Genomic DNA, 16,651 nt, shown 5'->3' on the forward strand with positions numbered 1-16,651 from the left:
ATATCACTCTTGGGCTAACTGTTAACCCTCCGACTGATCCAGCATAATGTGGTGTGTGCTAAAGAAACTTAGAGTATTCTGGTTCTGATTAGGCTTGTGTTTTGTTTATCTGGATCTATGATGACAGACATCTGAGTGAATCCTCTATCACTGATTTGTGTTCGGAGCTTCCGTGAAAGAGACTAAAAATCAGTTCGATCTGGATATTGCCCATGTGTTAACACTCCTAAAAACAAGTACAAACTCTTTTTTTCTCTCCCTCTTTCTCTTACTCCTGCCCTCCCCTCTCTGTCTCTCTCTCAGTCTCTCTCTCTCTCTTTCTCTCTCTCTCTCTCTTTTGCTATCAGACGCACTTTTCTTTCTGTCTGTCAGCTCTTCAGACCTAGAGAAGAGGGGGTCAGCAGCACCAGGAGGCAGTTCAAGGCAGCACCATGTAAAAAAAAAAAAACTCTATTCCATCTTTCCCGTTCTCTGTCAAGAGAATCACACACTTGGCTTTTGTTGTTGTTGATGCTATGCGGTTTTGTTGTGGATGTGATAAATCCGTGTTAAAAATGTCCTCTTATCGATTGGTGCTCTTGGATGAAAACACTTAAAGACGGTTTCCTCATCAGAGAAAGAGCGGGAGATGGAGGTAGAGAGTGCAGGAGTTCTGACAGGGTGAGGTTGAAGTGGTGCTGCTGCCAAAAGAACGACTAGCAGTGGGTTCTCAGTGACTCAAAACCTCATCATCTTCTTCACCTTCTTCCTTTCGTGTCCTGTCCTCTGCTGCTCTCTTGTTCTCTCACTCGTTTGCTCTCTTGTACCCCCCCTTTACTTACTGCTTATTTTCAGAGCTCCGGACGGCAGGAAGCCAGAGAGAGGTCTCTTGGCAATGGGGAGGTGGAGAGGTGTGTGCTCGTATGTGTGTATCGGTGTGTGTGTAAGAGTGTAAAAGCTGGGGGAGTGTGGGTCTCTTTTGCAAAGAGCTTCTCCTCTTGAGACAGCAGTGCAAAGAGGCCTCTGGGTTACTGGTTGAACTTTCCCTTTAGCCCCCTCCTCTCTCTCCATCTCTCCCTACTGTTGTGTGCAACCCTGAGGGAGAGTCAGAGTCGGCCTGCTGCCTACGAGCTGCAAACGAAAGCCTGCACAGCTCTAAAGATAGTCAGGGTCAGGAAAAACAAACACCTGTACACAGCCTCTGATGGACAGATGGAGAGCGTTGGAGGTACGAGGAAAACAAGGGAGGTATAGGAACAAGGGAAGTGAGCAAGACAGAGGAAAGGTGAAAGAACTGATTCAAACAGCCTTCCTTCCCAAATACATGTTCACTGAAATAAAAGGAGAAATGCCTGTTTGTCAGATGGAAAGTATTTCTGTGGTTTGTGTGTGTGTGTGTGTGTGTGTGTGAGAGAGAGTGTGTGTGGCCAGCACCCTGTGTTTGCTCTAGGGAATGATGGTACACAGTGCTGTAAAGGTGATGAGTGATTCCCTCTGGCCGGCAGCTGCTGGGGCAAGCCAGGTCTGCAAGTCCTTGCAGGTCCTCATTCTCTACACAACGCTTCTGCTGCAAAGCTTCTGCATGTTTGTGTGACAGTGTGTGTATGTGTGTGTGTGTGTGTGTGTGTGTGTGTTCATATCATTTAATTGACCTCTCCCCAGAGCAGGTAATCTAATCTAAACATTACATAACATTACAAGTCCTATTTTAACTATTCAGAGCTTTCACAGGACAATGAAGGGACAAAAAAAATCACAAAACTTTAGAGTTACTGTATATGTAAAACGGGCTGCAATAGCCCACCCTCCTACTGAGCACTATCCCCTCTGAAAGGCCTATAAGGAAATATATTCAAATTGAAAAAGCTCAAAAAAAGGTCCTAATGGAAATATGAATTGCCAAAGCTGAATGTGGAAGGGACAAAAAGGGTGAATATGCTGAGTGAAGTGCAATTATTTGAAAGCAAATGTTATGGAGCCTTGGAACTGGCTTTGGTCTTCTAATTAAAATGGCTGAAAATGTTTTGACAGTGTCTGAAGCCATGCCCCAGGCCCCGGCTCTGCATTGCTCCAATTTTTCCCTCTTAGTGATGCAGTGATACATTTATGCAAAAACGTGCTGCGAATAACTCCCTCTCACCATTTCAGTCTCTTGTCCCTGTGCCGCATTTCTCTCCATGAGAGGCTACGAAGAGCAAAGCTCTGAAAGCTCAGAACCACGCTATTGAGCAACGTTTACAGACTGACATTTTCCCCCTTTGATCAAAAAGCGTTGCTGTTGGAATTTTTATTTTACAGAAGTAAGACTTGTTTTCTGGTTTAACCAGTTAAATGAGTAGTCACACTCAATTATGGCCAGATTTTAATGTTGATGATGGTTGGGATCTTGGATGAAATAGAGGGCAAGAGTCATTTCATAAAAATAATAATTATACCTTTTATTATTCATTTGCCTTCCCTTTGAAAATCCTTATGGTTGTCAAGGCCAAGCATTTTAGATATGCTCCTGCTTTATTACCTTTTCATGCAGTAATAGTTTAAGGTGTGGAGCCTGTGGTTTTTTGCTGAACCCTGTGCTGAGCTCTCTACATGAATAAATGATTCTTGCTCTAATTAATTGAAGCATGTGGAGCAGTGTAGTTGGTGCAGTGATTAATTAGGCTATTTATGAGTAAAAATGTCTCTCTCATCTTCTTTCTTCTGTATTATTTCATTTTTTCTTTTTAGTTCCTCTCCTCTCCTCTCTATCAGTTTAGAGACAGTGGCTGCCAAGGTACCCTCTTTATCCACTATGAAAATGTGTGTGAGTGCGTGTATGTGCCTGTCAGCAGTGGTGTGTGTGGTGAGTTTGTGTGCGTATCCGCTGCAGGTGTGTAGCAGCAGCAGCACATATCATACTTTTTGGTATATTATACGTAGCTTTAAAAATATGGAAAAAATGGTAATATGAGCCTTTCATGCTGTAATTTATGCTCTCTGTAATTTTGACATTTTGGTTTGGGTTTAAATGTAGCCTAAAGTCGCCACCACCAGTGGAATGACAGAGTGAGTTAGAGAGAGCAGAAATGAGATATACAAACACTATTATACGCTTTGGTGATCCTATAAAAATTTGGACATTTAATTGTAAACATAATCTGTTATTCTAATCTAATTTTAAAGTTATATTTATTATCCAACTGAAAAACTGTTTCCTGTCATTTTTGGCATGTATAGATGCAGTTCTGTTTCATTTTCTCTCTCCTTACATTCTTCAGGTTGGATACAAATACACAGACAGTGTAGGAATGGTGCAGACGTAACTAAAGGCATTACGTTAAATTGGTGTCTCTACCAATTGCAGTCTTCCATAAGAACCATCTGTCCCTCAAAATTCACATCACTCATACACACACACACACACACACACACACAAACCCATACACACTGTCTCTTCACTTTAGCCTCCTTTGCATTAAGAAAAGCATTCACATGCACATTTACTCACTTAGGGCACTGCACTTTTTACCAAGCCTGATTTTTTACTTCACTTATTACACAAGAAACTCACTGCTGACATTTAAAAACAACATCTAAAAAGCACAAAGCAGTGATGGCATTAGAGCTGATGGTGAGGAAAATGCTTAAGAGAAAATTTTAAGATCCGGTGCTTCACTCTCAGTGGATGTTCTTATTGAGTCCTGTGTGTGTCTTGTGCATGTGTGAGAGCCAGTGGGGAGCTGGATAACATGGAACATAGCAGGGAGTCAAACACACAGTATTGAAATTAACACACATAATAAACATATCCTTCTTGACAAATCAAATTGATATCTCTTTTATATCAGCGTTGCAGATGTTGTAATGAATAAATAATTACACAGCACATTTTACAGTGAAATTTATTCTTATTATAAATATAACATTTCCATATATTCCACAACTACTGAGTCTGTGTTATGGTGTTTCTGCCAGTTACAAATAAAACGACCGGTAAAAAAGGACCAGTAGCTAGTTAAAAAAAACAAAACAAAACAATAAGCTGACTAAATCCAGGCCTTGATTCTGCTGTAGTCGGAAAGCGATGTATGCACTGATGTGTTTATCGACAAAAAGCCTGCTGGTTTTTCTGGTTATCGTTACCAGGCCAGCACAATTTAAGTGTGTGTATTTGTGATTTGAAAGAGTGCATCTTTCCTCACTTTAATAATGAGAAGGAATGGGAGTCAGGTGTGCCAAAATCTCCTGTGTTCTTAATTGCATTTGTGTTGCAGCAGGCCTGAGCACTGAGGTGTATGTGCAGGATTCGCCTATCGCAGGGATTACACGCATAAGACTGGAAAGAAATGGCGGCAGGACACAGATCATCCAATGACTTCAACCCCGATTTTCTGCCTGGGCCAAGTCGCACTGTTTACAATCCGCAGTAATGGGCGATGCTCCCTGAGTCACAAGTTTTTCAGAAATGTCTGAATAACAAAAATATAGGAATTTGAAGGGGAATTTTTATGAAATGTTCATTATTTTTTCTTCCCTCACACATCTATATCCATTATTCATCTGTTTGTCTCTCTCTCTCCATGTGTCTCTGTGGAGTGAATTCTCGGAAGGTGATGAGATGGGCCACTAAAAACTATAATGTGGTGATTTTGTTCACTTGCATTCCTCCAGACAGAGAAGGATAAAATTTTAACATGCCTTTTATGTGGCTTCACGAAACAGAATAGTTAAATGTAAAGTTAAATGTGATAAGCTCAAAGGTTTGTCATTCTCTATGTTTTATAAGTATACAAATAGTACTCAGATGAGAAGCCAGTTTTTGGTTAATGGTACGAGCCCACTTGCAAGTTTGCCACGCTGAATTATGCTGCATTGTTTTTGGCCAATCAGGCGAGGATAGACTAGTGACTGACAACAAATCCAAGTTGGAAGACTGTTACATTTTCATTCTATTATTTGAAGTAATAACTGTTAATTACTGCAAAATGTAAATTATATAAATCTTATTAGGTTACTTGCTAACGCTATCTTGGTAGCTTGAGGGTGAACATGACAGCTAGCCAAGTGATGCATTTTATGATTAAATAAAACAAACTCATCTGCATTTACAAATGATTCTTTTGCTTTGAAGTAAAGTTAAATAAAAACTACCAAATAGCAAACTGATTTCAAATTCGTTGTATTTCAATATTGTTCACTTGATTTCCATAACAACTGCAATAATCATACCCATAGTAATTCCCAACAGTGGCAAGCAAAGAGAGAGAAACAGTGCGGAAGTATATGATAACCGTGAACTTTCTGGCAGAGACAGAGATAGGGAAATGCATAATGTTTGGATTGGAGACAGAGACAGAGAGTGTTTCAGACACTTGCGCTGGTCTTTACAGCACTTCCTTCGTCCAGCTTTGTCTGTGAACAAGTGTTGGTCAAACAGGCCTTTGTTTGTGGTCAGTCACTCGACACACCACAAAGAGTCTGGCCTGGACAAAGAGCTGAGTGTGTGAGAGCTGTGCTGGGTCGGCTGAGTGATACTGCTCCAGAGAATACTGATGCACGTCAGACACACACACACACATAAACACACGTGCACAATCGCACAACTGAAAAAAACCCCACACACGCTACACTGCTCAAATGATCTGTGAACATGCATATGTAAGACAAACACATACACACTGCACACACACACACTCACACTGGACTCACACACTGCACACACCTAAAATTGGGGCAGTGTGGCAGTTCCCTGGAGTTTCGCAGATACGGAGGCCACCAACACGTTCTATCATTAGTTTTTAAGGAACATAGTTGTAGAAGAAAATACTGACAGCGGGAACGGTGGGAATATGAGTCATCCTCTAAATATAGACAAAACTCCACGAGAACCATCGATTTTGTCTGTTTTACCCATTTCGTTACTAATTTCATGCATGATGACCGATTAATTTGTTTTGAAAATGAAATCTATTTAAGAGTTTGCATATGTGTCCAAAGCCAATATATGCAGAAGCTCTTCAAAGCACAAGCTACTGATAAAATGATTTTAAATAACATTGTCCTTACTCACCCTGCATTCGCTAATCCTGTTACTGAATTGTTGCATTACCCCAATAACTATTATCGTTGAGTGCTGTTGAATCTTAACACAACCGTCAAGGACAAAACAAAAGGAGTCTCTGTCTGTGAGTGACAGCTGGGTTCGGCACAGGAAGGCTCAGCACTGAAAACAGCACACTAAATACCAACTGTCCAAATGTCCTGGACTCTTATGCATGTGTGTGGGTTTTTGAATAGGTGTGTACATGTGTCCGCTGCTTTTGTTGGGTCTGTGTGTGTGTAAAGGGGAACGGAGGGGGCTGGTGTGTGAGGTGGGAGGCAGATGAACAATGGCTGAATCTACATGTCATGGATACAGGGCTGCCCAAGCTGTTTTAATCTGGCATCCATCTTAGTCTGCCGCCACTATCGATCCAGACGGCAAAAGCAGCAACGTACCACGCTTTCTTAGTGAGGCCAACTGAAGACAGGGCTCCAAATATACACACACTCAATTTCTGTGTCACTCACATACGCAGAAAAATTTATCAGCACACAATGCCTTTTTTTTTGAGTCAAACAGATACATGCACAAACACATACTTGGCATTTGCTAAAACTCATTTCACTAATGCTGTTAGACAATCGCCGTGATTTCTAACAAATATTCAGAAACAGGTTTTGTGTGTTCTTCTATGGAATGAGAATTGAATGTGTCATGAGGCAGCGTGTCCATGTAACTGCAATAAAAAACATTTCCAAAGATGAAATATTCAAAATTTTCAAGTTTTCTCCTAATTTTGGACAATTCATTTATTTTTCAGTTGTAAATCCTGCTTTTTTTGTGCACTGCAGCCTCTGAGGGGTAGGGGTGCAGGGGTGCGAGAGTGAGGGAGGGTGTCTCACAGCATATTTCCTTCCTCCAAGTCTCTTGTTTCACCATGGGTACCGGTCGCTCTCTGCCAAGCCATCATTGCGCTGTAACACGGCCTCCCTTTTTGTCAAGAGCGTTTTAGCATGCCTTTATCTAAATGTCGTTAAATGTGTGTGTGTGTGTGTGTGTGTGAGATGTAGATGGATTAGTGAGTCCTTTGAGGATGTGGTTTTGCCATGGGTCTGTGCTGTAACATCGCTCTGACATTTCCTCGTGTTAAACCTGGCAGCAAACAGTGTGGGCTTGCTTGTGTGTGTGTGTGTGTGTGTGTGTGTGTGTGTGTGAGAGAGAGAGAGAGAGAGAGAGAGATAGGGAGAGAGGGAGAGTGGCTGCGTGTGTGCCAGCGCCTGCAGGCCGGTCCAGAGTGTGTCACCAGCTGCCTCAGTCTCCCAGCCTGTCCACGCTGACCCGCATTCGCTGCAAATTGGAGGGCTTTTTAATTAACTGAGGAATCTACAAATTAGAGCAAGCCCGCTCTGCGACTTCCCATAAATGCTTAAAAGTGTCAAGCCACAGATTATCATTACGCCGAACAAACTCCTGGAGCCAGCAGCCACTATGAGACAAAAATAGCATGGAGAAGATCTCTCTCTCTCTCTCTCTCTCTCTCTCTCTCTCTCTCTCTCTCTCTGTCTTTATGTGTGTGTCTCCCAGTCTTTCTCTCTTTCTTTTTCTCACTCTTTTCTGCCTTGCATATTGAGCAGCTGGGAAGCTGTCAGTCACTCCTCAGATTTTACAGCTCACACATCTCAAAAGCAGAGCTCTCAGATTCTAAAATGGCACAAAGAATGATCTTTTGAGAAAATAAAATGAGGGAGGAGGTCAACTTCTTTGGCATGCCATTGCCTTTCTTTCCTTTCTGTAAAATAAGGGTCTAATTGCAGATTATTGGAGTACCTGTCCAATGTGGCTTATCTGACTCCTGTCATTAGGACAGATTATGGCAGTTTTGTCAGCAGAGCAGAAGCTGGATGTGAGAATGCCAGGCAGCATCCCAGCATGCCACGGGCTGGTGTCTGCGAGAGTCGTGCCAGTCGGCAGTGCCGCTGCCTGCACAAAGCTATCAATTATTGCTGCAATTATTTGTCTAGTTGGATACTCAAAATGTCATGTGAAAAAGATGATTACACATTCTGCCGAGCCTTGCCATGTGTAATCAAATGAAGCAAGCCCTTGTTAAACATGGTGCTGCAGTAAGCCGTCCCTCAGCTGCGTCTCAGCCCATGGCCAGAGAAGGCGCAGCTTCCATACTGCAGCATCCAACACACATACATACACAGACACAGATATTTGTCTTACTGTCTTTGTGAGGATCTTCCACTAATGTAATTATTGATCCAGCTAATTAACGTTATGCCTACAGCTAAATCTAACTTTTACTTTTTAAAATTTTGTAAAAATGCAGTTTTCCTTGTGGGGACCAGCCAAATATCCCCACAAGGTCAAAACTGTCAGATATTCCTATCCTTGTGGAGACATTCAGTTCCCAACCAATGGGATAAATACAACATGCCCACACACATTCACAAAGCTTGGAATGATTACAATAATTGCTTTATTGATTTTAAAATTTTATGCATATTGATAATTGATATCACTAACAATATAAGTAATTAAGAAGCAGTTGAATAAATGAATCAGGATTGTGTGTGAATAGGACCAGAATGCCCCTCAACTGTTAACAAGAAACAGCCATCACAATTTCAGTGATGCAAAATTGTGTAAAATAGCCTTTGCATGATAATAGAAAAATGTATACTAGGTTAAACCTTTGCAGGTGGCAGCAATTAACTGTAATTTCTGCAGATTGTAATGATCCATAATTTACCGTCCATTGCTGGCCTTCACATCAACCCCCTGATATAAAGTCGTGCGCAGCCTTGATTTGGCGTGGAGCTTTCAGCTGTTGGTCTTTAGTTCGATTGTCAGGAGGCAGTCGTGGGTGGCAGAACCATGTGAGCTGCACTATGCTGTTATTTCCCTTTGCTCAATGCCACCCCTCTCTCTGTCTATATAGAGGGTCCCTCAAGATTGCGTTGAATATTCTTGATCACTTTCCTCAGGAACCCTAAGTCGATAAAACATTTTATGTATAGTGTAATGCCATCTGGGGCCAAATCAGTTCTGAACCTTGAGCAATTATACTGTATGTGTTGATTTAGGAAATATCTAGTCCTAAATATCTGATAATGTTTCTCAGTTTACTGTGGTCATTCATTTTAGTCTCATGTTCTTTCTGTGGATGCAGAGTGTGAGTGCTCTGTACGTACGTTCTTCCGCAGAGAAAAAAGGGGCCAGGATGCGGACAAAACGATGACAGCACAAAAGAGTACGGGAGTGTCTGGAAGAGGCTGTATGCCACTGTGCCGAGCCTTCCTGAACCGCCCTCATTTGTGTGCATTAACAGGATTATCCCACAAGCCCTCGGTGGCTTCGGCCTGCCTCCCTTCCACACTGCAGGCTCGCCTTGTTACATGCTTTGCTGGCTATTGAAGACTTCAGAGAAACCCCCTCTGAGGAAAACAAAGGAAGAGATGAAAGAGGGTGCGCTGCTTGTTCGGCTCCGTTCTACACTTCTCTCTCTCTCCATCTACCGTTCTTTCGACTGCACTCTCTCATTCTCTCTCCCGGGATGGGGAGAAAACTGTGTATGATAGCAGTTTAAAGACCTCTGGCTTAGGAGGAGAATTCAGTCCATCTCCCATGTCCATTTTTTTCTCTTTGTTGTTGGGCATGTGTTTTTCCTATTATGTGGATGACTTTTTTCTGACTATCTGACCCTGCACTTTTGGGAACAGGATAGAGAGCTGTGGAGGAGAAACATAAAGTGGTACTTTTAGTGGTGCTAATTTGCAGTGTGCAAACTATCACTATGACCCTTTGATTAAATATCCAATCCTTTGTTATTTGTCAGTAAACCAAGCAGGCTTTTTTTGTCTGTGGGCATGTAGACTAACTAAACCTCTGCTTGTTTCCATTGCATCTGTAATTGGTGTCTGCACAACTTTATATTTTATTTGGGTAACTATGTAATAATTAATGCACAAAATCATGAGTCTTTGAGGTAAGAAGGACTCCGAAGTGTCTTTTTATCCAAGAGAGGGACAAAGAGAAATGCTATTTGTGGATATGTGTATTTGAGTGAGAGAGCTTTAATATTGCAAGAGAAAGTAAAATGTATTGTAGAAAAGAGGACATCAGTAGACCACCATTTTCACTATTTAAAACAATTCAGTTTTCACTAATTATTTTTTCACTGATCTGTAGTCTATGGCATGTATCAGTTTTCAATTTTGAAACACTCAATAACTGTCCACGTTTTCATCTAAACTTAAAAAAATAAGCTGGTTTAGACTACATTTAAATAACAGATAAATTATCAAGCAAATGATGCTGTATGTCATTGCTAAAGTACAACTGAAAGAGAATTATTGTTTTTGTCACAACTGTCTCCCATTTCAGTGTGTGTGTCCTCTGAACTCTGAACAGGCTGGTGTCTGTTTTTGTGCTTTATGTATTTAGCTTATTTCAGAACGCTAATTTATGTTAGATTGTAGACATACATCACAGAAGGAGAATACGGAATTATACTACCTCCCAATGACTTGGAAAGGCACTTAAATGGGTCCTCTTTCATTCACGGGCAGTGCTAAGCCATTAACGCTCTGTTATTCTTACTTTCTCTAGTCCCTCCCCAACCTTCAATGGAACTACTACTGTAGTGTTTATATATTGTGTTTGTGCCTCATGCCTGCTTATTTCTGTACATGAATGAAAGACTGCACTCAGCTGAGAAGGCGGTATTGTTTGCTTTTACAGCCCTGCTGCCGAGCAGCTGTGTGAGTAGAAATGCCTGCGCGCAGTGCAGGCGTAGGCAGGCTTGAATTCCCCACTGTGCTCTAAGACCATGATAACCCTTACTAGGGAGTCTTCAGCTGCACTACCCTCACTTTGTTTGGACCTTCTGAAAAGCTGGGGTCTATTGGGCCTTGGCCTGTGGTGCTGTTTGGGAGCATGTTTTTAATAAGGACCATGTTTACTGCTATGTGATACTTTCATTAGGTGGTGGGGCGGCTGCTGTGGGGAGCGTTTGTACTGGCGGCCGTGCCTGGGCCTGAGGTCTGGGCTAGAGAGGAGGGAGACCTCATGAATGATTAAGTGCAAATCGGCAGTGCCTCTTTCTGCCCAGAGAAAGCCAGGGGGATGATGAGGGAGTGGGAGTATGCAGAAAGGAGCTCCATTTATGTTCAGCTTTTTAACATTTTCACTTTCTGCACTTTATAAAACCTGTGGTTCTTTAATCATTTTAATGGACTACAGAAAGATTTTGCCCTCTGGTCTAACAGACTTTTTTTGTTTATATTTATTTAGGTTTTTCGTGTTTCATATTTTAGTGTGCAGAAATAGTTATTACAACAGATTTAGCTATAATTCCCATCTTCAGTATCTGACAGGGTGGACTAATTGCAATCTCTGTTTCTGTCTCTTAAAGGTAAAGATGAGCCCAGCAGCTACACCTGTACAACCTGTAAGCAACCATTCAACAGCGCCTGGTTCCTGCTGCAGCATGCCCAGAACACTCATGGCTTCCGCATCTACCTGGAGAGTGAACGTGGGAGTCCCCTCACACCTCGAGTTGGTGCCCCTTCTGGGATGGGTGCCGATCATGCCTCCCAACCTCCCTTACATGGCATTCACCTGCCTGAAGGCAGCCCCTTCAATTTGCTCCGGATTCCCAACTCTGGACGCGATGGTCCCCCTCTGCGGGAGGGACGTTTTCCGCCTACCCCTCCACTTTTTAGCCCACCACCCCGCCATCACCTGGACCCCCATCGCATGGAGCACCTGAGCCCAGAGGAGTTGGCCCTAGCCACCCACCACCCGAGTGCCTTTGACAGGGTGCTGCGCCTCAACCCCATGCCCCTGGATCCCCCTGCTATGGACTTTTCTCGCAGGCTCAGAGAGCTGGCTGGCAACACCTCAGGGTCAACTCCCCCCCTCTCACCCAACCGGCCCAGCCCCATGCAAAGGCTTCTGCAACCATTCCAATCAGGAGCCAAGCCACCGTTCCTGTCCACCCCTCCCCTTCCATCAATGCAGTCCCCCTCTGGCTCCCAATCTACTCCAACACCACTGCCCCAGCAGCCCAACACACCCATGAAGTCCAAGGCCTGCGAATTCTGTGGGAAAACCTTCAAGTTCCAGAGTAATCTTATTGTGCATAGGCGCAGCCATACAGGCGAGAAACCCTATAAGTGCCACCTCTGTGACCATGCCTGCACCCAGGCAAGCAAACTGAAACGGCACATGAAGACACACATGCAGAAAACCTCTCCCACAACAGTCAAATCTGATGATGGCCTCTCCACAGCAAGTTCCCCTGAACCTGGGACCAGTGAACTAGTGGGGAGTGCCAGTAATGCCCTCAAGTCTGTGGTAGCCAAGTTCAAAAGTGAAAATGACCGTCTGATTCCAGAGAATGGAGAAGAAGAAGAGGAAGAGGAAGAAGAAGAAGAGGAGGAGGAAGAAGAGGAAGAGGAGGAGGAAGAAGGAGAGGAAGAAGAAGAGCTGGAACGAGAAGGGACTCGTAACAACTTCCATTTTGGCTTGAACCTGGAAGCCGCAAGACACCATGAAAACAACGGTGGGCGCCTAGGTGTGGCTGAGGATGGAATCCCACGCTCCTTACCTGAGGTGATGCAGGGCATGGGCCTGGCAGCCAGCATGCAGCACTACAGTGAGGCCTTCCACCAACATAAGCGAGGTGTGCTCAACTCTGACAGCAATGCACACAGAGACATCTGTGATGAGGACTCAGCAATGGAGTCAGACCGTGTGCAAGAAGGCTCAACTATCAATGGCCGGGGCTCATCTCCCAATGAGTCGGCCTCTGTAGGCCTGTCCAAGAAGCTTCTTTTGGGCAGCCCCAGTTCCCTCAGCCCTCTGTCCAAACGCATCAAGCTGGAGAAGGACTTTGACCTTCCCACGCCAACCATCCCCAACACTGAGAATGTTTATTCCCAGTGGCTGGCTGGCTATGCTGCCTCACGGCAGCTCAAGGACCCCTTTTTGAATTTTGGGGATTCCAGACAATCGCCTTTTGCCTCATCTTCAGAGCACTCCTCAGAAAATGGCAGCCTGCGCTTCTCTACACCACCGGGAGAACTTGACGGTGGTGTCTCTGGCCGCAGTGGTACAGGTAGTGGGGGAAGCACGCCACACCTCGGTCCTGGCCGGCCTAGCTCAAAAGATGGCAGACGTAGTGATACCTGTGAATTCTGTGGCAAAGTGTTTAAAAACTGCAGCAACCTGACAGTGCATCGGCGTAGTCACACGGGCGAGCGACCCTACAAGTGTGAACTCTGCAACTATGCCTGTGCCCAAAGCAGCAAGCTCACACGGCACATGAAAACACATGGGCAGGTGGGAAAGGACGTTTACAAATGTGAAATTTGTCAGATGCCTTTCAGTGTGTACAGCACCCTGGAGAAACACATGAAAAAATGGCACAGTGACCGCGCCTTGAACAACGAAATTAAAACTGAATAGTGATGGTGAGTGGAGGCACACTTGCAGCAAACCTCCTCAAATCCCACCCTTGTAGATTTTCCCTGTTTGGCTAGTCCAGTGGAAGCTAAGACAACGTGCTTGGCACCACCAGCACACCCTTCTTCATTTACCGTTGAATGCATGTTCTGTATCGGGGCAATACTATTGCATTGACGCAAACTTCGAGCCTTTCTCTTGTGCAATAATTTACATGTTGTGTATTTTTTCTTTTTCTTTCCCTTTTTTGATAATTAGACAGCATGCATGATATGTTTTGGCTATTTTAAAAAAAAGAATTGTCCCTGGCTGGTTAGTTGTTGAGTAAATGTGTTGCTGTTTTCTTGTTCTGTTTTTTATTCAAAAAATGAGAAGAGAAAAAAAGCAACCATGCTGCATACATTCTGTAAAACATATCATGTACAGTTTTGTGTTGTAACATGGAGGACAACCGTTTATTGCTTAACCCTCTTCGGAGGAGCTGGGAATCGCACTTAAACTAATCTTTCAAAAAGATATTCTGTCCACATAGGGTTAAAATATTTAATTGGCCCCTATTATGGAACATAAAGTATTGACAGCCTTTGAATTTCTTTAAAAAAAAAATAAGGAGTCATCAAAATTTGAATTTGTACTATCATTTGGTAAAACAAACAAAAAAGAGTGCCTTGGATCTTGAAACTGCATTGGTTAATCTTCTTATCTGCTCTAAGCTTGGAATCTCAGCCAGATATTGGAAATGGATTTATTTGATTCACTTGAGGTTCTTGCATCAAGTACCTGACTTTGACACTGTCTACATGGAAATGATGATAATCAAAAAGCTAAAAGCTAATTTGTAGTTAATCATCATTAGCTACCTATAACACATGCACTCTTCAATTATAGTATTTTTATTGTTCATGGTACATCCAGTATTGTGTTGGATTGAACCATGTTTACTCTCCAGTTAAGGGTACTGTCCTCGGTGGTACAGGTTTTTAATCCACAGTCATAAGCTCTCTCATAGTTTGTGAAGGTTCTGTTCTCTGTAGCAAGCAGTCTAAAGCGTGTATCGGGTTGTACGAACATCCACTGCATAGGTACACTTTGCAGCCTATAATATGTCACGCAGTGTTTTTGAAAATAATTTTGAAGAATATTTTCATCTGTCAGTGATGATTAACTATGAATTGCTTACAGATATGAATCATGGTCCCCAAACAAATTTCTCTAGCACTGACTGGAGTACTTATGCCTGTGTTCCTTAAATTATAAAGAGGGGAGAGGGAATAATCAGGAAGCATGACTTTTGCGTGAAATATATGTTTGGGAGGACATCTACCCACTTTTGACAACCATGTTTTCAGTCTTTAGATAGCACTTGACACTCGGCCCCTTCAGTCTGTGTCTGACGCTCTGATTGGTGGTGTAGTGGTTGAGTATAAATTACGACTGCTTGCATAGACAGTAAAGTGCACTGTTAAAGTTTCCCAGTTTACAGGTATTAACATGAGGGAAAACTTCTTTTAAGTTTAAAAAATGTGTCATTGTTGAACATAATGAAGCCAACTCTTTACTCAGTCCAGCACCCACTTATTGAAAGTCCAACTCCAATATAATGTATGAGCTTCGGGGCATAGACCTCCTGTCAAACAATGGACTATGGAAACTTGCTGCTTTCACTGCAAGAAGATTTTTTTTTGTACAAAAACATTTTTTTAAAAATATGAATATAAAGCATTTTTAAATAATTAGCAAATCATTTTTTAGGGAACCTGTATTTAAGTTTGATGTTGTTTCTCTTTCCTCTTTGTCTTGGTGGTGTTCAAGAATTGATCACAATATATATAGAATGGGAAAAAAAATCTGTGATTTTCTGTTTATTTCCTTTTTTTCTCCACCGTGGCTCTTCATAGCTCTTCAGGTCAAACATAACTTGCATTGGGGAAAGGTTTAAGATTATATATAAATATATAATAGAGAACTTAAATATAGGAAAATGCACACTCATGGTCAATTCCTATGCTAAAACACATTTATGACCTACTTTCTTCTGTATTTCTAGAATGGTATTTGAATTAAATGTTCACCTAGTGTAGGCACTATAGTATTTATATTGAGGCTTGTATTTTTAACTGTTGCTTGTTCTCTCAAAAGGTATTATTGTACCTTTTTTGGTAGTGGAAAAAACAACAAGCTGCCACGGTATATTTTTTTAATTTGGCAGGATAATATAGTACGAATTATTTGTATGTTTAAAAATTACATTAAAAAATCAATAAAAAAACTAAAGTATGTGGCATTGTATAAAGGAGGCCATCTGATGGTTTCCCTGAGGAGTCTTTTGAGAATGTCCACACTAGCTAAAACAGGTGGTTGTACATATCTTTTTTCGGTTCTTTTTTTAGACTCTCCTCTTCTGCTGCCATTCTGTATGCAGTAATGCAAGCTGATGTTGGGTTCTTCTGTAGTGTGCTTCTCTGTCTTCTCACCTGACTACATTCCAGTATCTTAAAGAGAACAAATGTCATATGCAGTAAATTATCAGTACAGAAATGAACATCATTTAAATAAATGAATTAAAAATAATCAATGTTTTGCAGGTTTTGTTTCATTGCCAAATACTATGGTGCTTTATATTTAGATTGGGATGACTTTCGTATGCAAAGCATATTTAAAAATGAAATGGAACTAATGGAAAAGCCCGCTTGAGTTCATACTTTTTTGTAAATGGCAATGCGAAATATTTTGTTATCAGCCTTTTCTATTCCTGTTCTGAAAGCTGTTGTTGTAACTTGAACTTGAACTTTATCTTTTACAATGGGAGTCACTATTTATTATTACTTAAATGCTCTGTTCAAAACAGAGACATGGAATGGATCTTTTTTGTTTTCTTTTTTTTTTTTTTTTTTTTAATTTTTGTTATTGTTTTCCTTTAAAAATGACCAAAGGTCATTTACAACTTTTGCTTTTTTGTTGTATTTGTTTCTGGTCTATGTTGAGTTTTATTGGAGAAACCACTGTCTGTGTTTTCTGGCAGTTGTCTGCATTATCCTGTTCACACACCCATTTTGTCCCTTTATTGAAACCAATTAATAAAAAAAAATCAAAGTATTACATTGTGGTACGATTTTTGTACTACTAAAAATTAATATATGTCACACAAACACAGAGAGAGAGCAGAGTGATGGA

The 16,651-nt window shown here is 41.9% G+C and overlaps 1 protein-coding gene across 1 annotated transcript in view; it reads left to right on the forward strand.

The window, feature by feature from the left end:
• bcl11aa (BCL11 transcription factor A a) overlaps nt 1-16,573 on the forward strand; it is a 45,253-nt gene extending 28,680 nt beyond the window's left edge. The window contains exon 3 of the mRNA XM_026941819.3: nt 11,424-16,573. Within this exon, the coding sequence (XP_026797620.1) occupies nt 11,424-13,480 (2,057 nt within the window). The 3' untranslated portion in view covers nt 13,481-16,573. The remainder of the gene's footprint in view (nt 1-11,423) is intronic.
• Nucleotides 16,574-16,651: the final 78 nt, after the last annotated feature.

This window comes from Pangasianodon hypophthalmus, chromosome 3, assembly GCF_027358585.1.
Source record: "Pangasianodon hypophthalmus isolate fPanHyp1 chromosome 3, fPanHyp1.pri, whole genome shotgun sequence".
NCBI classification, from domain to species: Eukaryota; Metazoa; Chordata; class Actinopteri; order Siluriformes; family Pangasiidae; genus Pangasianodon; species Pangasianodon hypophthalmus.